General features: G+C 41.7%; 1 protein-coding gene across 2 annotated transcripts in view; it reads right to left on the reverse strand.

Annotated features, from left to right (window-relative positions):
- Positions 1 to 13,996, reverse strand: part of LOC147610611 (putative protein phosphatase 2C 57) — a 72,962-nt gene extending 58,966 nt beyond the window's left edge. The window contains exons 1-2 of one of the 2 annotated variants that reach the window (XM_086786117.1): positions 13,874 to 13,996; positions 13,471 to 13,739 (exon numbers count right to left, since the gene is read on the reverse strand). In XM_086786117.1, the coding sequence (XP_086642243.1) occupies positions 13,471 to 13,665 (195 nt within the window). In that variant the 5' untranslated portion in view covers positions 13,666 to 13,739; positions 13,874 to 13,996. The remainder of the gene's footprint in view (positions 1 to 13,470; positions 13,740 to 13,873) is intronic. The other variant, XM_086786118.1, reaches the window with a different exon arrangement.
- Positions 13,997 to 22,377: the final 8,381 nt, after the last annotated feature.

Raw genomic sequence — 22,377 nt, forward strand, 5'->3', positions numbered from 1 at the left:
AAATCTATAAATTGGAGCCCTCTCTCTTCATTAATAGAGGCTCTCTTGCTGCAGACTAGCCTCTACCACCGTTTAAGGCTTCCCTAATGATGGCTACTCTCTTTCTCTCTCACTTGAAGGCTGCCCATGAAGAATACCGGCTGTATGGGACTGTTTTGGAGGCTTCCATCGCGAAGAAAGACTGAAGGCAAGGATATTCAATCATTTATTATGATTTCTAGCCATTGTATGTGTTGTACCAGCATTTGTACTTGCTGTACCTGCTGTACCAGCCACCGTACTGGTTGTACCAGCCACTGTACTTGTTGTACCAACTTTTGTACTTGCTGTACCTGCTGTACCAGCCACCGTACCGGCTGTACTAGCCACTGTACTTGCTGTACCAGCCACTGTACTTGCTGTACCAGCTTCTGTACTTGCTGTACCGGCTGTACCAGCCACCGTACCGGCTGTACCAGCTACTGTACCTGCTGTACCAGCCACTATACCGGCTGTACCAGCCATTGTACCTGCTGTACCGGCTGAATGGAGAGTTGTACTTGCTGTACCCTTTCTATTGCATGAAGACCCGTGGTTTTTGGGGAAGAATCAGTACCCGCACGGAGGTATATGGATTATATTGTTGGCTCGGCATTTCTACAGCCTATGTTCCGGCTCAGTTGCCTTGTGTTGGGCTGTGTTATGGCATTTGTATATGGATAATCCGGCATCTCCCGTGGGGAGAGTAAGGCCCTCAAAGCTTGTACATGATATTGTTCTCCTTGGGTAATAAAATACTCCAAGGGGGGGGGTCGGCCCATTCCGGCCTCTATGCGGTGTCACACGTGCAAGCTCCATTTTCAGCATTTGTGGATGTTTTGTCCAGCTTTATGTTTTATGCAAAGTGATGATGGATATGTGTTAAGGCTGTGGCCATGTTTAAATGTTTTAATATGCATTGATGGTATCAACAAGTGTGTCAAAGGCCCTAGTCCCCTGGGCACCCGCCGCGAGTTTCAGGGGGGGGGTCAGCCTATCATCGGCCCCTTTATGTGGTGTACTGCCATTTTCAGCTCTGTGGTTGTAATGCTTAAGTGTTAAGTGCTCAGAATCTTGTTCACATTTATACGATTCCAATACACGCGTCCACCTCCCGTTACACGCTCCACTTCTCAATTGTTGCTCGTCTTCACTAATCTAGTGAGAGAGCACCTTTGTGCCTCTGCAACCTGACTATTGTGAGCCTCTCCTGTGACATCACCATTGGCATCTCGTCTCTGCCTCTCCACTAAACCTACCTCTGCTTCAACGTCATGGCTCTCTTTCTCAGTGTGTAGCCATTGTTACTAACACTCAACTAATCTACATAGCCTTTGCTACACAGTTCTTAACATGGAACCACCCGCTTCATCCAGGACCTACAATATGGCCAAATTCATCGGCACCCGCTTCTCGACAGGGCAGACAAAGATGCAACTATTTCTTATGGGGAACGGGCTCTAGAATATCATCAAGGGAGTGGATAAGAAGCCCGGACTCCAGGAAGGTGCTGAAAAGATTCATCTCTAGGAGGACCGAAATGATCGGGTAACTGCTCTCATTGGGCTAAGCCTCGCCGCGATAGTATTATACATCATCTTGATCTAAAAAAAGTATGGAAAAAAATGGAAAGAGCCTATTTTGGAAATAAATTGTGAATTCAAAAGTATTCTTAAAGAAAAAATTCTTTAATTTAAAGATGAATGAAAGTGATGACCTCGGTGAACATTTAGGCAATATTTAGGTCTGTCACTCAACAACTCTCCAGTCTTGGGGTGGTGGTTGAAGTTGATAACAAAGTTGTCGTCCTTCTAAAGAGCATACAAAAGGTATCACGCTTTTCCCAAATCCTAACTATTCTCCGGTTAGCCAAACATACACCTTATTAAGACATAGTAGCAATGCTCGTTGAAGAAGACAGAAGGCTCAAAGAGCAAAGTGACAGCAACATTGATCTTGACACAGCTATGCTAAGCAAATGGAAAGACAAGAAAGGAAGCAAGATCAAGTGTCATTAGCGCGAAAGACTTGCGGCACAAGGAAGCTCAATGCTTCTTGAGTTCTATTTCCCATTTGTTTCGGGAGGGGATTCGTCACATGCACGCCCGTGCCATGGCTAATCTCCAACATGAACAATCTTAATCCCTGATGAATCATTAGATAGGACAGCACATAGGTCATCATCAAGTGTCATCATCAGCATCATCTGCATCAGAAGCATCATCAGCAGCAGTATCAACACCATCATCATCATCACAAGCATTAAGGAGGAGCATAAGTGACCAATCGCGACAGCCCCAACAATAGTCGGTTGCCAGCAAGGGACTTAGGCAACCAATCGGCCAAGCATAATGGAGGTGAGAGCAAACTTGGACCAATCAGGGAATAATCGCAGCATTTATTAAGGCTTTTTAGCATGGTACCTTGTCCAAGAGCTAGCCAACAACAATTCTGTTGGCCGACCAACATCCTCAACCAATATAACAGCATGAGTCCTCATTTCAGTTATTCATTCAGCAGTTCACTCATTCATCATTCTAGCAATTAGTAGAAGCTATGTAAGGGGCCAAAGGTCAAACCCTTTGGGGCTGACCAAGGGCCCAAGCATATACAAACAAGACAACCATGTCACCTTTTTGTACAATGTTAAATACTCTCTCTTTCTTCTCTCTCCTATATCTTAATCATGTTTAATCAGGATCTTGTTCTTAATCAAGCTTAGGGTTGTGGATTAGTACAGCAAGGCTTTAGCGCATGCAACATTGGTATCAAAGCATTCAGGCTCAGCCTACTAAGCATAGTCCCAAGGAAGGTGCACAGCTCCAGCAGAATAATGCAGCAAGGTAGCAAATGGAGTGGTTTGGAGGAAGCATTTCATGAGGGTATGTACGCATAACTAGTACATCATAAAGCTCTCAGATCAGTTCCAAAGGCCTAGCAACAAGCACAATCAGTTCCGGCAAGTGACCCACCGATGTGTTAAGGGTAAGGAAAAAGCAGGCATGGGAACTGTTGGAAACTCGCACACAAAACACTTCATCACCCATGGAAACCTAGAAAAAGGAAACAAACAGGGGGAGCTAGAGTGCTCCTGCAAATAATACAAGGACACCGATTGGCCCCAAAACGCAGTGGTGCCCCTTGCGGTATTTCTTTACTTGATCAAATATGAGTACAAAGTACATCTTGTCGAATCCTCAATAGGATCCCTTTTTGGCTTTTCACCCAGGATTTTCCAAATAAGAACTCTCACTATTACAGCAAAGCATTCCATAGAGAAGGCACACCTGTACAACACCTTCCTGCTAGAAAAGGTCTTCCCCATCTCTACCATGGATCCGACAACCCTTTCCCAAACAGCAGTAGTGTTGAACCAAACCACATGTCCTTCCTATAGTCACAACTTGCATGTAACCTCGAGAAAAACTAGAACCTGTTCACATGAATCCAGAGGCATGCTTTCATCACGAAACCAAAGACCTGTATCTAATAAACCATAGACATGTTTCCATAAACCATAAGCCTGTATCCCCGATACCAAAGTCATGTTTCTTCTCAAAAGACCAATGTCCTGTTTCCATGACAAATAAATCCACATATGCACCATCCAATCACGGTGCCAAAAACCTAGAGAGAGAAAGATAGAGGACGTGTCAAGCCATCCCCGAATACACATAAGTCCAAGTCGAACAGCAACACACATCTCTTCCAAGAACATCATCCTGTGCATCTTAACTTGATCCTCTTCATTCAAATCTCGTAAACAGAATGCTTGCGAAGAGAGAGAGAGAGAGAGATATCCCTTGGCTGTTAGCCCCTCGGTGCCTCCTTCAGCTCACCTTCTTCCAAGAGATAGAGAGAGAGAGAGAGAGAGAGAGAGACCCACGTTGACTGCTTCCACACATGAAGTCACCTAGCGTAGAGAGCCTCCCATCTGATACTTGTCTGGCTGCCCAATTGTCTACAGAGAAACTCCTGCCTGACGCCTACCTAGCTGCCCATTGCTGGTTGCCCATAGATGTAGTCGCCTGGTTGCTTTTTACTTGCTAGTAACCCATGCTCAACGACCTAATCACCGGCCTGTTTGCCCATGTACAGCAGCACCCTGCTGTAGGCCATGTGCATCAGCACTTGTCAATGCCCAGCAGCAGTACTCGGCAGCAACCCATGCGTGCAAGTGCAGCAACACCTGTCAGTAAAACAGTACCTGACAACGACGACTGTACCTGGTGGCGGTGGCTGTACCTAGCGGCGGCTTTTGTACCTGGTGGCGACAGCAGCCCTGTACTTGACATAGGTGGCAGCAGGACCCAACGAAGGTGGCAGCAGCTGGTGGCGATAGCAGTACCTGGTGGCGGCAACCCTCGTGACAGCGGTAGCAGCTAGTGGCGGTAGCGGCTGCTCCTAGAGGCGACTGCAGCGGCAGTAACAATAGCACCAGTGGCGGCTGCAGCAGTCGTTGCTGGCGACTGCAGCACCCCTGGCGGACAACAGCTATGGTGGCAGCAACAGCAGCGCCACGTAACCCACCCAGCCACCCTTGAAGTTCCATACAGCGACCACCCATATGGCTTTCGAGTCCAAGTGGCCTCAACACCACATGGCCTCCCGAATCTCCGCCACCTTTGCTTTTATAAAGAAACGATGTGCTTTTCAAAAAAAAATGCCAAAAGCAATAGCAAAAACGCATGCCTTCAAGTAATATTATTTTTATCCTCAAAGGTTTTAAAAACCTTATGACTTGAAAAATCCTTTTTTTGTCCCCTTTCACACTTGGGCTGGCCACATATTGGTTTTCCTTTTCATACCCAAACTGGATGCTTGTCCACACTGTGTGTCCCGTGCCCGTGCCCGTGCCCGTGCCTGTGCCCACCTGCTCGTTGTCTAGAGGGAAAAACACAGGGTCGTAACAGCTACAGCAGGTGCCCACAACAAGTACACAGCAGGTACAGTAGGTGCCTACAGCAAGTGCACAGCAGGTACACACTGAAGCTAGTCGATTTTTAGTTAGAGAGCAAGGAAGGGATGCGCCAGCCACTAAATGTGTGATAACATGAGAGAGAAGAAAGAAAGAAAAAAAGAAAGCTGTATCAACGTCTCCTAGAGGCCGAAATCGACCTATGAGACAAATCAATGTACGACTGTCAATTCTTCTGGATGTCCAAAAAAAAAAAAGACAAAATGAACATGAAATAAACTATGAAAGTACTAAGCTAGTGGGGGGGTGTGATGGATGGAGCACTACTGCTAGAGGCTCAGTATGCAACCTATATGCGCAGGGTATACAAGAATGCAATGCAGATCTGTCTAGCTCCAACCAGTACCATAATGGGGGTGTAATATGTGATACATAGGTGATGGCGAGGCAAAAATACCTCAGAGCATGATCTCCGGGTGTGAGTGTAAGTGAGCTAGCCGCTCCTAGATATGGTGCTGATGTCGAGCCGTATCTCTGTGATCTCCCTCTGATGTAGTCTGGGAGTCTGGTAGCCTGGTGCTCTCGGTCTCCGTCTAGCTCGGAGGTCCGTAGCGCGCTGAGTGTAACCCCCTCCTTTGTCAGAATAGGCACTGGGATCATAGTCACAAGGGAACGGGAACGTTTTGGGGAACGGATGACTGTTTGGAACGGGAACGAAAAGCTTGAATAAAAGGGAACGGAATCGGGAACGCCACATCATTGCATAAATGTGTTTATAAATTTACTTTATATATCTGTAAATGCTTTGGAAAGAGGCATAGTAAAGAAAGAACCTCAAACCATCTCAGTAGTGGCCATGATAATGCATAGATGTGTTCTACATGATACATAGTTCACTTATATTTCTTACATGGTCTGCGGTGCCATTTTGGAACGGGAACGGGAACGGCTATCTCTATGGAACGCGTTCCCCCGTTCCAAGAGCTTGGAACGACGTTCCCTTGTGACTATGACTGGGATAGATCTTTGGAAGAAATCAATGAGCTGGAGCTGTCGCCCACCTCTCCCTGTGGTATGAGTCCGTAGCAGTCTCTCTGTGGCGCTGTGTCTCTACCAAGAACTAGCCAAATCTGAGAGAGAGAGAGAGAGAGCGTCTACTAAAGACCCAATGGGCCTATGAGACCAAAGTGGTACAATAATGTCCATGGCATATCTCATCATGGAATGGAAAATAAAACAGAACAAAAAACATAAATATAGCTATCTCATTGGGGTGATACAAAACTGTCCATGGAAACTCATCATAGAATACTAAGAACATAAAAACATGAGAGCAACATCAGCTCCGAGTAGATGGTATACCACTCTCCGAGAGAGAGAGAGAGAGAGAGAGAGAGAGAGAGAGAGAGAGTCATGAAGGAACGTTGGTGTAGAGGAGGTGTAAGGGGTCCAATCCCACAGTTCACAGGTGGGTGTCCCCTACCCGTGAACTCGGCACATCATTGCAAGCAATCGCACGAAAAACAAGTCACGTGAAATCAATTTCAAGCAAGCAGAGATGCATGCACGTGCATTATGCAATGGATATATCTCCCGTTCCTGGAACCTATAAATAGCAGGTCTTACCAAGCACGAAACTGGCTCAGTGGGAAGTCTAAACTAGGATCCCTGATAGTGGGTTCCACGTCTTGGCTACACTCCAAGGCTGACACGAGTCCCAGCATCAGTACAGGCGACACGAAGCTCCCTAGCCTCCCAACCTCAGCATGAAATAGGGGAAGACCACTTGGGCAGCCAAACGGTGACAACAACCCGGGTAGAGTGTGGCAAAGCGGAAGCCTTCATGCAGTTAATCACCGCCCTTAAGCACCCTGTAGGAACATTAACACAAAACGCATGAGAGAAAAGAGAGAGATCGACAAGTTTTTCAGTATAATGTATATGTACATAGAAAAAGCTTACAAAGGCCATAGGCCCCAAAAGGGCTGCTGACTACTTCTACTGCCTATACATGATCCAACTCCAAGATGGAGAGAGATGATCTATGAGCTAATATGCTATGTTCTTATATATGATGGATATGCTAGTCGGCCAACTTCAACTACTATCAGCCAGCTGATTTGTCCTGTAGTATGACATGTGACATAAAATGCCGAACTCTTCACACACAATGCTACCGACCTAATATGTGTGTTGAACTGTTGCCGACCTGATGCATGCTGATGAAGATGCTCCAAATGCATCTAATATTGTTGCCTAATGAGGGATATGATCAGGGTTTAGACATTGGCACTGCCTTGTGCACGTGACATCCCCTCCTGCTGAGCTTGATGACAAAAATCCAACTTTTTCTGTTTTTGACTTTGGATGACAGTCATCATCCCTTGATTGCTCTGGGATTCCAACTTTGTCATACTTCTTCCCTGGCAACTTAATTGAATCTCTTGTTTAGCCTCATTTCCACTACATGACTGTGCATCTCTTCCAATGTTGTCGCTTTGCACGCATACCCTTGTCCCTAAATGCACTAACTTATGATTGATGAGACTGAGGTTGATCAAGGGACCTAACTAAGGCTTCTCCTCCTGTTTCTAGGAAGCCCTTTGAGGACCTAACTTCCATGGGCTAAATGTTGAGTATTCACCTAATGCATGCCTAACCTTCCTGATGCTTCTTAACTGCTTGTGTTTACCTTGCTTGGACCTGTACACCCCTTCTGACCTTGGCCCTTGCCTCTCTCTCTCTTGCCTTGGCCTTTGAAGCTTGGCCCTTGCCTCTCTCTCTTGCCTATCTATATAAGAACAAAGGCTACAAGGCTACAAGCACACACACACACACCTTCAAGCAACTTTCGAGTTTCAAGTCTCTTGAGTCTTGAGTCTTGAGTCTTTGGCACTTTGCTCATTGCTCAAGCTTCAAGCGGCAAGCAACACTCTATGAGTGTATCTACTCTCTCTAGTAACTTCCAAGTTCCAAGCATCACACAAGGCTCTACTCTCTAGACTCTCTCACACCTCTCCCCCAAGCCTCTTGAGTCTTCCAACTTCCAAGCCTCTAGGCTCTCACACAAGCACTCTAGTCTCTAGTCTCTCTCCCTCAAGCCTCTCTCTCTCTCTCTCGGCGATGTATGATATCTTATATCCCTCTTATGGCACTGGATGGAGTTAGACATAGATCTGCATAGCATGCTTGTACTACCCCTTCAGCATATAGGGATGCATCTTGCCTTAGCACTCCATCCACATCCCCAACCCCCCTTATATTGTTTGTATATGGGCTCCACCGATCCATGATGATTCACAGTTGTATCCAAACACATGCACACTTTTTCTTTTGTTTCTTTTCTTCGGAAGACCGGAAGAACACAGTTGTTTTTTTTTTGTCTCATAGGCCGACTTTGGCCTCTCTTAGACGTTAATATCTCTCTCTCTCTCTCTGTCTCTCTCTCTCTCTCTCTCGATACTATGATATGATTGATAAGATCAAGGTAATGAAGCAGACTAAATCATTGCAAGGTACCTCGGTGTGGATTTCTGATGAGTTGACCCCACTACAACTAAAGAATAGAGCGGGGGAACTGGCCAAAGTCAGAGAAGCAAGGAAACAAGGGAAGTGGGCGGTCTATAGAGGAGGAAAAGCTATCATCAAAGATTTTAAAGGTCCACCCTCCTTTTGAAGGACATGAACTTGATACTTATACATATCTAATCACATTAAGCACATGGTGATTTTACCATTGTAACATGTAACTCTCATGAGTCATGAGAGCTTTGAAGTTAGTTTCTTTTTGATCCCACATGCACTTTTCTTTAACCGATACCCCGAAGTGGATTGTAACCAAAGATGTATTCTGATCTGTCCTATAGGTCAGCTTTGGCCTCGACAGGACGTTAATATATCTTTCTTTCTTTCTTTCTCTCTCCCTAGTTGCTGCTTCCTAATGCTCCCTACTGATGTATTGTAGGGCTAGATACTTACCTTCAGTTCTTTCTTTTCTTTTCCAGACACTGTATCAGATGTCACATGGTTGTAACTTTGGTCTCATAGGTCACTTTGGCCTTTTGAAGACGTTAATATAACATCTCATCTCTCTCTCTCTCTCTCTCTCTCTCTCTCTCTCTCTCAAGGCTCAAGCCGTCTTCAACCATGGCATCCTCCTCACCTGTTGGGGTTTCTCGTAGAAGGACAACGAGATGGACATGGTGGAAGAAGGTAACTACACCCCATCCGCTCATGGAGGCGGTTCTCGGCTATGGGCATGCAAGCTTTGCCTGTACCGGCGAACGGGTGGTGCCGACAAAGTGCAAGCCCAACTCTTGCATGAGAGTGGGCATGAGGTGCAGTTTTGCACGAATGTCACGACCGAAAAGAAACGGGAACTTCTTGACAAGCTTGCCGTCTACGAGGCGATCAAAGCGGCAAGAAGAACACCACGAGTGGCCGTGGATCCCGTGACGATGGGGAGAGGAACTCAAGCCTCTACAATGGAGTCATGTGGTGGATCGGGATCATACACGCCATCACCTTCACCGTCGAGTCGAAATATTGCTCCATCCATGACATCGGCAAACACAATCTTCATGGCCTCTCAACCCTTGCGTGGCCCACAGCGACAATCTACACTTGAGCAGAATTGGAACTCCCAAGTTGAAGGAGGAGGTGGATATGGCAGTGGCCAGCTGCTTCTTCCATGACCACATTGCCTTTCAAGCGGCTAGGTAAGTGCAATCGATCATTGCCAATTCATCATTCATGTTTTCATCATCCTAGTCCCCTTCTCATTAGTAAATTGCTTTCTTGAATAGGTCAGAATACTTCAAGGTCATGGTTAAGAAGATTAGGGAGTATTCCAAGTTGAAGGAGGAGGTGGATATGGCGGTGGCCAGCTGCTTCTTCCATGACCACATTGCCTTTCAAGCGGCTAGGTAAGTGCAATCGATCATTGCCAATTCATCATTCATGTTTTCATCATCCTAATCCCCTTCTCATTAGTAAATTGCTTTCTTGAATAGGTCAGAATACTTCAAGGTCATGGTTAAGAAGTTTGGGGACTATGGCTCAACCTACACGCCCCCCTCATCCGAGAGCTTGCGCACTACATTGCTCGAGAAAGAGAAGCACATTGTAGAGCAAGTGGTCGACGACACAAAGCGATAATGGGAGAGGAACGGAATCTCCTTTATTGTGGATGGATGGAGCGACACATGCAAGAGGAGTATTCATGGTGTGGTTGCATATTCCCGCGAGAGATGTACTTCATCTCATCTCATGATGCATCTGGTACCAGGAACAACGCGGATGTGCTTGCTGCGGAGTGGGTTACTATTATGGGCTTGGCTTTTTATATGGACCCTCCTTGTCCTGGCCAACTACATTCCCAAGCCATATAGGCTGCCACCTAATCTTATAGGGTGGCTAGGGATACTACGTACCCCTTGCAAGGCTTGCCCATGGTTAGGGGCTGCCTTAAGACTGGCCCCTACTACATTAAGTGCAATTAAATGCTTTAGATGCAGACTACTCCTATGGCTGACGTCTACATGCACCTACATTGTATCTGGCCCATTTATGAGGCCCTGCATTGCATATTTCATCTGCTATTTTTGCACCATTTTTAGGTGCCTTTTTAAGCTTTTTTCAACAATTTATGAATTTTTGTGAAGGTCAACCTATAGGACCTGGCCGACCAGCTCATGAGGACCTATATAAATAGATGCCTCATCCCCATATCATTTCATCTCTGATTTCAGCCTTGACTTGTACATACCAACGCTTACAAGCCTCCCACGTGCTATACCTTCATTCATATTCAAGTTCTTGATTATCTACAGCCTATTCTCTACACATATATGCTGTTTTATTCTCTGTTTTCGTATTTATAGTAGTAGCACAGATTTCTCACAAAGCCTTCCATGGTTGACCATGAGACACTACAGAATCCATCTTCTAAACTAATCTAGTGCCTGCACATCCCGCTGAAAGCCTAATAAATAAATATACCTAGATGAATCCAGGAACATGCCCAAATTCACCTTATAAGAAAGTGCAATTTATAACCTCATGGTAATCATCCAGAAGACAATAAACCATCAACTCCATCATACATAGTATGGACGAAATCCCCACTAAAGTCATACATAGTATGGACTAGATACTAGTAAATTTAGGAGAGTTGCTATTTTTCGCCTGACTCCAATGGAAATTCTGTTCGCGTCATTACGTCTGGAATTGAGCAAATACCAAGAGTTTCCAAAGTACTTGTGACAAATGGGCTACCAGTTGGAATATTTTTAGAGATAAAGTTTATGGAAGGACCCATCTCTTAGATTACGACACATGGCAAGGAAGTGGACCAAAGTGAGACAAGTGACCTGACACTTGTTAGAGAGTGGATCAAAGTGAGACAAGTGGTCTCACACTTGTCACTTCAGCTATTGTGTGGCTCTCCACTTGTCATCATAGCCTTCTCTTTCCATTTTCACTCATGGGAGACCCAAATCTATAAATTGGAGCCTTCTCTCTTTATTTGGAGGAGGCTCTCTTCCTGCACACTAGCCTCTACCACTGTTACAGGCTGCCCTAATGCTGGCTACTCTCTCTTGAAGGATGCCCATGAAGTACACCGGCTCTTAGGGACTGTTTTGGAGGCTTCCATCGTGAAAAAATACTGAAGGCAAGGGTATATTTAATCATTTTATTATGATTTCCAGCCCTTGTACTTGCTGTACCAACCCTTGTACTTGCTATACTAGCCCTTGTACCTACTGTACCAACCATTGTACTTGTACCGGCTGAATGGAGAGCTAAGCCTGTTATATCAACTTTATTGCATGAAGACCTATGGTTTTGGGAAAGAATTAGTACCCACATGGAGATATATGGATTATATTGTTGGCTTGGCATTTCTAGAGCCTGTGTACCAGTTGGGTTGCCTTGTGTTGGTTGATTGTGGCATTTGTATATGGATAATTCAGCATCTCCCATAGGGAGAGTAAGGCCCTCAAAGCTTGTACATGTTATATTTCTCCTTGGATAATGAAATACTCCAAGGGGGGAGTCAGCCCATACCGGCCTCTATGTGGTGTCACCTATGCACATCTCTCTTTACAGTTCTGTGGATTAAGTGGCATATGTTTAAGAATGTGGCCGATTTCAGTGTTTAATTGCATTAATGGTCAAGTGTTTTGCGAAACCCCGGGCTCTCCAGGAAGTTACATGCACACCTAACCATGACCCTCTGTTGACTTGTCCCAGACAAGGGCTCACAAAAGTCATGCACCTAATAAATGCCCGGTACACCTCTACATCATTCCAAAGGGTTCCAGATGTGCGAGACATGCACATCTAACCATGACCCTCTACAGTGGGTCCATGGCTGCTAACTTGTCCCGGACAAGGGCTGCAGGCTGTGAGGGCGGCACGGGGGGCGGGGGTGGTTTTTGGTTTGTTTTTTTTTTTTTTTTGGGAGGGGGGGGGGTTGCTCTATTTCTCAACTTTCTGTCTTTGTTGTCTACAATATTTCGTCGCATAAATTCCAGCAATTGCCAATGTGACTATATAGATACTAGTATATTGTTCTTATTTCCTACTGTTTCAGAGTCTTGTGGATACCCAGGTAGTGAAGAGGGGGAGGCTGGGGGGGTAGAGAGCATTTCAATTTACTGAAAAAAAAATCTTCAAAAAGCATGAACCACAGGCTATAAAATTTTGCAACCCCAAGCTTTAGTTTCAAAGCCCTTCCCAATCAGAAGGCTGATATAGCATGTTGGTGAGAAGCTCCATGTGGCTCCAAATGAAGAACACCATCCGGCTGAATACCATGTGGCTGACAGTACAAGGGACCACCACCTGCTTCCCACCCACAGCCGGAGACCCTCAGAGAGGCTACTTGTCCACATATTCCAGCATAACAGAGAGCACAACAGTACCCATGAAAAGGTACCGTATCAGGGTGCAATCCAGCAAGATAAGCAGGAGGGAACCACATGCACACGATTCTACTCTTATGCATGTGGCACTACTGTACTATAGCTATACTCTAGAGAAGATTGATAGAAGTCGTCTGCTCGGCCATAGCAGGTCTAGCCATTCATCGGATGCCGAGTTGGATGGACAAGTTTGCCTGTGCCTGACTTCTGGCAGGCGGTGAGACCAGCCTAAAGTTCAAAATGAGGAGTTTCAAAGTTCAGCATTGATATGAAGCTCTATGCTTCTAATTCCAGCAATTCAAAACAATGGTTAGGGTTTCAGCATAATCAGTGCTTCAAAAATGATGGTTTTAGCGTTTGGGATCAGATCAAAAAGCGGCATTTGAGGAATGAAGCTGAGACAGGGCTTCGAGGTGAGCGTTTTAAAGTTTCAGTGTTCTAGGGTTTTTAGCTATCACAGTGGCCAATGGCCATTAGCTCAGAGATGTGCACACACGCGCGCACGCACACAGGCAAGGGTTATTCTCAACAAAAAAAACAAACCAATAACAAAAAACAAAAAACAAAAACAGAAAAAAGTGTGTTCCGGATGTGTTGTTTCGTCACCATGTCGGAATGGGGTATGTTGGAGAATCGGCGAATGGGCGGCTGGGGGGGCCTGCCGAGCGCGGCCTCCGGTTTCTCGCTTTCCGTCGTTGGCAATGCGGCGTCTCCGTCAACGACAGGACTCCCGCCTCCGTCACCGCCCACCGTCGGAGAGCCCGCAGTAGCGGGATGGGTTAAGTCTGTGCCCACAGCCATTTCTTGACAGCAAAAGCATGGAAAAGCTCCTTCCGGCAAGACAGAGAAATGGCGATGCGCCCTTCTGTGTTAAGCTGCAATACAGCATACAGACAGACAATGAAAGAACAGCAAAATAAAAAGGCGGTGCGATCGAGATAGAAAGCACAAGGGTCTGAGAACAGAAAGAAAAAGCGCCTGTCATGCAGATGGGATAGAATTGCCATACCTGGTGGTGAGGAAAGCTCCACGCCTCGAGCGATCGGTATTCCGAGAGAGAGAGAGAGAGAGAGAGAGAGAGAAGGAGAGAGAGAGAACAGAGACCCTACCCTTTAAATTTTGAAGGAAAGTATACGATCGATTCTTTGATTTTTTTTTAGCCAAGAGGGCAACAAAAACCCAAATAAAATCAAATATATGGCACCAACATGTTTTTCGCAAGGGAACCAAAATAATTAGTTGTGTTTTTCTTTTTTGCCTTTGGGCTCACAAAAAAAGTAAATCTAGATTTCTTGCATGCAAATTGTACTCTTGTGACTTGTCAATCTGCATGCCACTATCAAACAAAGCTAGAAACCAAGGTCCCTATCTCTCATGGAAGCCCCAACAAGGTCCCTCTCTATTGGATAAGCTAGAACAAGCACTCTTTTTTCCTTCTTTCTCTCCATCCAAGTCAAAGAGTCCTTGTTAGTTAAGTTAAAGTAAAGATTATGTTCACACCATGGATAAAGATGGGCTTGAATTGTGTTGATACTTCCAACTGTTTTAAATCCTACATCAAATCTTGGAAGGTTTAGAGTAGGGTAAAGTTTAGGTGCTAGGGTTTCAAGCTCCATGGGTTTAGGTGGTAAAGGTTTATAGCAAAATGGCTCCTCTTCTTGTAAGAGCATTGTGAATGCACTCACTCGGTGTTGATTAGTCAATAGAGTCCTGAGAACTATTTATCCAAAAAGCCAAGTGATTTCGTCAAGGTCATTATAATAGTAACTATTAGAACTCCCATTATATATAAAATCCCTCAATGGGAATAGCGAAATAACCACCACATGTATTCCCCATTAGCATCTATCACATAAATGTTTCTAGGGGTGAGTGTGGATTTTTCCAAGGATACCCAAGTTTCCTCAGATATAATAATGTGGCTTGCTTTAGGATTAATCCACTGCTCTTGTTCAACATTCTTTCCCATAGGGGAGTCCAGCCAAACCACATGAACAATGGCACTGAAGGACCCCTTACTATGTTTATTGAGATTTGTTTAGAAGCTTGTGAAGACCTTGGAGGTTCACATGCATTATTAGAATACCCTTCTATGTAGGCTTTTAGATCCCTGAGTCTTCGATCATGTTGTCGATAAATTGCTTCTTTGTAACATTGATCAAAAGAATTTGGATTTGAGACTATGATAAAATTGTGTAAAGTGTTTTTCTTTAACCTCATGAGAAAACATTGCTTCCTTTGTGCATCATTGAGTTTCTCCTAGTCCTCACATTGTGAGTTCAAGATTTTTATGTGTAAGATGTAATCCCATACGGTTTCCTAAGGTCTCTGCCACTCTATCATATAAAGCTTTGTTGTCGCACTCCATTTTGGGCCTTGTCTCAAAAATCCATAGATAGAGGTAGTCTTTATAGTTTTGACAATTTTCTTAATAGCAGGCATCAACGTGATGAACCATCAACAATTTTCTTAATAGCAGGCATCAACGTGTGAACCATCTACTTGTCTTATCCACTAAGTATATATTGAGTGCATGTATCTTGGTAGAGGTAATCCGGATTTCTAGATGCTTTACATTGCTGCTCAAATGTTGCATGAATTGAACATGATTAATAAATCTATCATATTTACCCATGATTAATAAATCATGGGTAAATATGATTTCTAGAAATCATATTTACCCATGATTTCTAGATGCTTTACATTGCTGCTCAAATGTTGCATGAATTGAACATGATTAATAAATCTATCATATTTACCCATGAGCTTGGAAATTTTATATGGACACGACTCTAGATGACTCATTTAGGTCATATATAGGGTCTTTGGTTAAAGTACTATGTAATCCTCATGCAATCCCCCTTTGCAAGAAAGTTAGACCAATTGTTGTATTTGGCATATGAACAATCACTGTGGGAATTAGTGTCACCGAGTGTTAAAAACCTACTAGCATAGTTGGAGGCATAAGATTGGTCCAATGCATGGTGAATGTGATTGGGGTTGTACTTGAGGCATGGCCCTTAGGGGCTAGAAGGTTTCAACTCTTAGATTAAGTTTTGATATTGGCATGTTAACTCCCCATAGGTTAGCCCATTTGTGGTACTATTTTTATGTTTTTTTGGATGTTTTTTTTTGTAACCTTGTAGCTCGAAACAACCTTTGTATGCTTAATCTACCCCCTCTGTCTCAAACAAGGGTTTATTATTAGGGTTCATTTTTATGGGTTTCCTCTTAGGCGCTAGGATATGCAAATGCCTTCTAAGAAATATTTTTCTAAAAAGTGCACACGTCTCTAGTTTTCAAGAGGGTAGAGAAGATCTCAAAAATTCTTTACCATCACTATTAAATCATGTATTTTTTTTCCAAAAAAATATTAAAATGACTTTTGGTTTTTGCTACCCTTTTTCAAGTGTGTTATAAAACGAAGAATCTTGAAACAAGTTTTATGAGAGAGTTTTAGTAATTTTTGAGTACTACGACTTTGATCTACTATTAGTGTCAAAATTCTTGCATTTGGTAGCTCAAACAGTAGTCCAAAAATGGTCCACAAGCTTGTTTTTACTTATTTTAGCAAATTTTTCACCTTGATTTATGTGTTGACTTTACGACGATTGGATGGAGGCCAGAACGATAAAAATTAGTTTGGACCACTCAAGGAAAGATTTGAAGAGTCCAGAAAGATCATACGACGAGCACTAGAACACGCCCCATTGCCTCATGGTTTGGGAGATACAAGCCTGTGAACAAGGCTACTTTTATTTTAGTATTCACACGTGATTATGCACGGCCATGATTTTTTGGTGTGATTATATAATCACGGCCATGATTTTTTGGTGTGATTATATAATCATGGTCATGGTTTTTTTATGTGATTATGTAATCATAGTTGTCGTGATTTTTCGGCGTGATCACAATTTTCGGCCATGATCGGGTTTTTTGGTCGTGATCGGTTTTTTCGGCTATGGTTAAGATTTCCCAACCATGAGCGAGGTTTTTTTATCGTGATTGGATTTTTGGCTATAATCGAGATTTTCTAGCCACATAATTTCTTTTTCTTTTTTGGGTTTTTTTTTTGTTTTCCCAAGGGTGGATTTCAAACAAGTGTGGGTGAGAAAAGTCAACACTCCACTTACACCCTCTTTAAAGCGTATGTCACATTCCCCTTTTTTGGCCTTTACCCCTTATACATGCATTGAAGGCCTCTTACACCCTCCTACACATGCCTTGAATGCATTTCAAAAGAGGGAAGATTCAAACTAACTAATCCCACTTTAATTAACTCTAATGAATTATAAAAAAATATGTTTAATGCTAATTTTTTCTCATTGTGGCTAATCATTGGGCCCAAATTAATCTATATAACTATGAATTAATTAACATACAACATAATTAGATTGCTTGATTTCTAAACCATGTACATGATTTAAGGTGTAATCAATTCACTAATTTAAGATTAATGATGGTTTAATTTATTGCGCTTTCCTCTTGTGTGGTGAGGAAAAGAGGTCAAAATTCTCCAAATTGATGGAGTAATTGGTGTACTTGGATGTTTTGATGCATCCAAACAGACTTTAAACAATCAAAAACATCAATTTCGACTACACATAAAACATCAAAAACATCAATTTTGACTACACATAAAATGATTAAATTGGACATGAAAAATACATTATTCTATTTTTAATTCTTAAAAATCATCAATAATCCCCCTTAAAAAAAACCATTAGTAACGTCCTTATTAAAAAAACCAGTCCATTAAGGGAAAATAGTGAAAATCAATAGTCTTTTTGGTGTTTTTACATGGATTAAGCAACCTAAGATCTATGTTGACACTCTAAATCACTAACATATAACAAAATACTCATCTAAGGAGCCAAAATTAGTGAAAATCAAGAGTCTTTTTGGTGTTTTTACATGGATTAAGCAACCTAAGATCTATGTTGACACTCTAAATCACTAACATATAACAAAATACTCATCTAAGGAGCCAAAATTAAGTAAAATAGCTCTATGCTAAACTTTTAAAGAGAGGAAAAAACTAAAAACTAAACTACTTTGCAATTAAAACAATAAATCAAAACAACAAAACAAAACAAAAAATTAAGCTACCAAGCATTCTTTTATGTAGAAAAAGAGAACAAAAACACCAAAACTCATACAAATCTCTATCAAAACCACTTGTTTAATGTGAAATCCACTACTCAAGCGAATGGGCAATGGGTTATACATATATTTGAAGAAACAATGGAAAAAGCCAAAGGATTGTCCCCACCAACAACGGCACCACAAATGTTATTGCCTGCTTTAGCCTCTCCTAGAAATACATTCACAAGGAGATTGCCTTAGCAAGGTACAACTCTCATGGGGATTTATAACAAAGTGTTCTTAGGACGCACATGCACATGGGATGGGCCTAGGCACATGGGCTTAGGGTCATTTACATGTGGGGTTAGGGCACATAGGCCTTAGGACTATAAAAGGCATTTGCTCTAGGACTATGGTACCTTTGAGACTGTTATTACACTTTACTTTTCATTGTTCTTTTAGTGCTAATCTCTCAAGCTTTCCCTAATCTAGGCTAATCTAAGGCTAAGCTAGATGTCTTGATTTTATTGTATTTCTTTATATTCTTAAAAATCTTCTTGATTTTCTTAAATTTTAGAGAATTTTTGCATGAATTAGAATCTATTTTCATTAAATCTTCACACAAACTCGAGTTTCCTACCATCATTTATAAATTCCTTTGATGAGTTCTTTACATTTTGGGGATATTATTGGTTGTTGTGCAATTTTTGGTAAAAGATCCATCAAGAAAGGTGCTAGTTATCAAAGATATTGGAGACATACTACAAATGTTGCAAATCTTGGTGCAGTTTCAAGAAAGTGCATAAATTTGATTTCAGGAAAGTGTGTAGAATCTTGGTCACTACAGTTTCAAAAAGTTTGTAGAATATAGTTGCTGTGCAGATTCAAGTACAAAGCTAAGGATTATAATGTAGAGTACAATTCTATTTGTAGATCTACAGTGCATAATAGTGCAGTTTACATATTATGCAAAGTTTATTGTACTAAAATTAAATCTTGATGCAAACCAGCAACAGTTAGTTATTCTTAATCAAAATCCTTCTAATCTTGTCACTTGCAAAGCAGTTGGACAAAGATTACAAATCTATTGGAGTAGTACAAATCTACACAAATTAGTATAAATCTTGATGTATTGTAAGTTAAGACATCAAGAAAAGGGTTAAGAAGACATTGTTTGCAAGTACATTCTGGATTATAATATTTTACGTACATTTTCATTAAGAAATGTATAGCATGTTGTTCTATTATAGATCTAGGCCATCAGTGTTATTCAGAGAGCATGTTGATGAATAGTTGATCCAAAAAAGTACAAGCTTTACAATTTCAAGTGCAAGCTTTACAATTTCAAGTACAAGCTTTACAATTTCAAGTGCAAAATTTTAGAAAGTTAGTTGGCTAACACTTTGTTTACAAGTATGGTCCTCATGGGAATTGAACCAAGTCCACTCGTGTGAGCCAATGTGCCCCAGACACCATAGAGTTCTCCTAACTTACATACAAGACTTCTTGAGTGTGAAGATCTCTTGTAGATTATTATAGATCGTCAATCTACAAACTTGGTGTAAAAGCAATAGTGCAAAGATTCATTGAAAAGGCAAATAGTTGGCAGCTTGGATCTTGGCATCATAGAGCATTAAGTGGCCAACTCTGCAAAACATCATCATGCACAAGACTGAGCAGTTTACTCAGCACCAACATGCATCATTGAGCTAATTGAGCTCTCAATAGTAGCAGTAAAAAGTTCACACAGTTTCTTCATTGAGTTTTTGTGGCTCTCAAACTACAGCACCATTGCAGTGCAAAAAGGCAAAGCATCATAGCCTTGTGGGGCTTAGCAATGAAAACACTGATTGTGCAAGCACACACAATGGATGGTAATATCTTTGATACATTTGTTAATCCAATTATAGGATTAACAAGAGCTACCGCCATTATCTTACATCAAGGAGTCACGATAGATACACCAAAGGGTCATACATTCAAGATATGAAGCAATAGTATCCAAAGCTACAACTTGGACGGGAGCTTGTAATGGTGTTACGTAGTATTTATAGCGATTCCCACTTCAAGAGCGTGTGGCAACAAGATAGGATGAAGTCCGAAGTGATTTAATTCATGGATATATTATGAGAGTAGTCATTGTAATAGCATGAGGCCTCTTATAAGCCTAAAGTACCTGGTCGGCCACAATTTAAGTGAGTGTGAACACTTATGGCCATGTATGTAAGTGAATTTCTCTCATAATACAAGATACTCTCCCATTGTGCAATTGAGTCTTGCTCTTGCTAATCTCTCCCTAATGTATGCTAGTGAGTGTGTGTGAGTGAAGTGAGTTGAGAGGAGGGACGAGGAGGGACGAGGTGCAACGCGACGGTGTGACAACGCTCGTGGGAGATGTGATGGAATTGCTTCTTAAGGAGTTATAGAGATTGGAGATCTCAAGGGTTACGAGCTCGGCCATTGGAAATATCCTCATCAACATCCATACATCCATATCCTCATTCACATTCACATCCATACATTCCACATCCTCATTCACATTCACATTCACACATTTTTGTCGCCGCTGCTGCTGTTGTAAGGGAGCTATCCCTTGGCTTTTTCTATCGTTTTGTCTCTAATCTACACATAACCCATTACCCATTATCTTTATTAATGGTTTCCCATGAAAAAGATATGGATTTGAGGTGATTTGTGTGAGATTTAGTGCATAATAGCTCTCTTTTTTGTTTTTTGACAAGAATGTTTTTTGCTTAATTTTTAAATTAATTTGTTGTTTTTGTTGTTGTTGTTGTGGTTTTTCATGTTTTTAGGGCTTGCACATAGTTTGTATTAGGCTTAGTTTGCATCCATTGCATCAAATAATGCAATAGAATGCTTAGTTTGCATCCATTGCATCAAATAATGCAATAGAATGCAATTCTTAGTGAATGTTAGCTCTCTTTAGTGTAAACATAGAACTAAGATCATTAATTTTAGTTTAATTATGTATTTTTTGTTGAAATTGTTTGGATTAGAGTGTTAGCAAGCATTAGAGTGTTAGCAAACATTAGGAGTGTTAGCAAGCATTAGGAGTAGCTTAATCTTTCAAAAAAATTCTTAAAACTATAAAAAAATCCTTGAATTTGACTAATTTCTCTTAATGGACTAGTTTTTGTCATTAAGGGTGATTAATCTTGTTCAAAAGGCCAAAAATTTAGAAAATATGTTAATTGGGGTCTAAATGGATCATATGAGTAGTTGAAATTGGTATTTTTGAGTGTTTTGAGAGCATCTAAATGCATCAAAATGCCAAATCACATCAAATTTTTTATCAATTGGAGAAATTTGAATCTCTTTGCTTAACTTTGCCTTAAAAGAGGAGACCATAATTAAGAGTCTAATTAATCTTCTATTTTAGATTAATTTACACAATTGTTGATGCACAAAGATTAGCATTCCCTTGCTATATCCAATGATGTGCTCAATTGTGTGAATTAATTACAGATTAGTGGTTAATTAGAGTCCTTGATTAGTGTAAAAGAGAGAAAGATTAGTGAAAAGATTAATCTTAGATTAATTCTTAATCTTTTTTTATAAACATAACTCATTAAGGCTAATGAGTATTTAATGAGTAGATGCTCCATGAGTTGTCAAAATTGTCTATTTTGGGGGGTCATTTATGAATGGTGTAAGGGGTGTCCTTAAAAGGTTGACTTTTTTTATTCTCACTTACCTTTTTGGAAAAATGCCCTACCCCTTTTATTTTCAATTCAAAAAACATTCCCCCCTAAAAGGGAAATTCGTATTTTCCACTAGACTCCCAAAAAAATTTGGTCGTGAAAGAAATTCTGGCGACTGTGAAAGAAATTCCAGCGAAAAATTTCGACCGTGAAAGAAATTGCGACGAAAATTTCCAGTCGTGAAAGAAATTCCAACGAAAAATTCTGGTGAAAAAAATCCAACCGTGAAGGAAATTCCGACGAAAAAATCCAGTCGTGAAAGAAATGATGTGGCGAAAAAATCCGGCTGTGAAAGAAATTCCAGCAACAAATGTCAATCGTGAAAGAAATTTCGGTGAAAAACTTCCGGTTTGTGAAAGAAAATTCCGACCGTGAGAAAAAATTCAGCTGTGAAAGAAATTCCGGCCGTGAAAGAAAACTTCGAGTGAAAGAAATTTCGGTGAAAAAAATCTAATCATGAAAGAAAATTCGACCGTGAAAAAAAAAATTTCGACCAGTGAAAAATCAGGTGTCACAAAACAAAATCGAATTTTCCGTGAAGTCTAGTTTATGGTGTGAATTTAAAGTCACTGTGTGAAACTTTGGAGGCCGGTAACTCCTAAACCGTATATCCGATGAAGGTGCTCTAGGGCTCATCGAAAAGCTGACATCGAGCTCTTCGACTTAGGACATAGCCTATCCAAAGTCAAAATCGACCATTTTGGCC

Source organism: Cibotium barometz, chromosome 49 (genome assembly GCF_041138505.1).
Source record: "Cibotium barometz isolate CiBa-2024 chromosome 49, ASM4113850v1, whole genome shotgun sequence".
Taxonomy (NCBI): domain Eukaryota; kingdom Viridiplantae; phylum Streptophyta; class Polypodiopsida; order Cyatheales; family Cibotiaceae; genus Cibotium; species Cibotium barometz.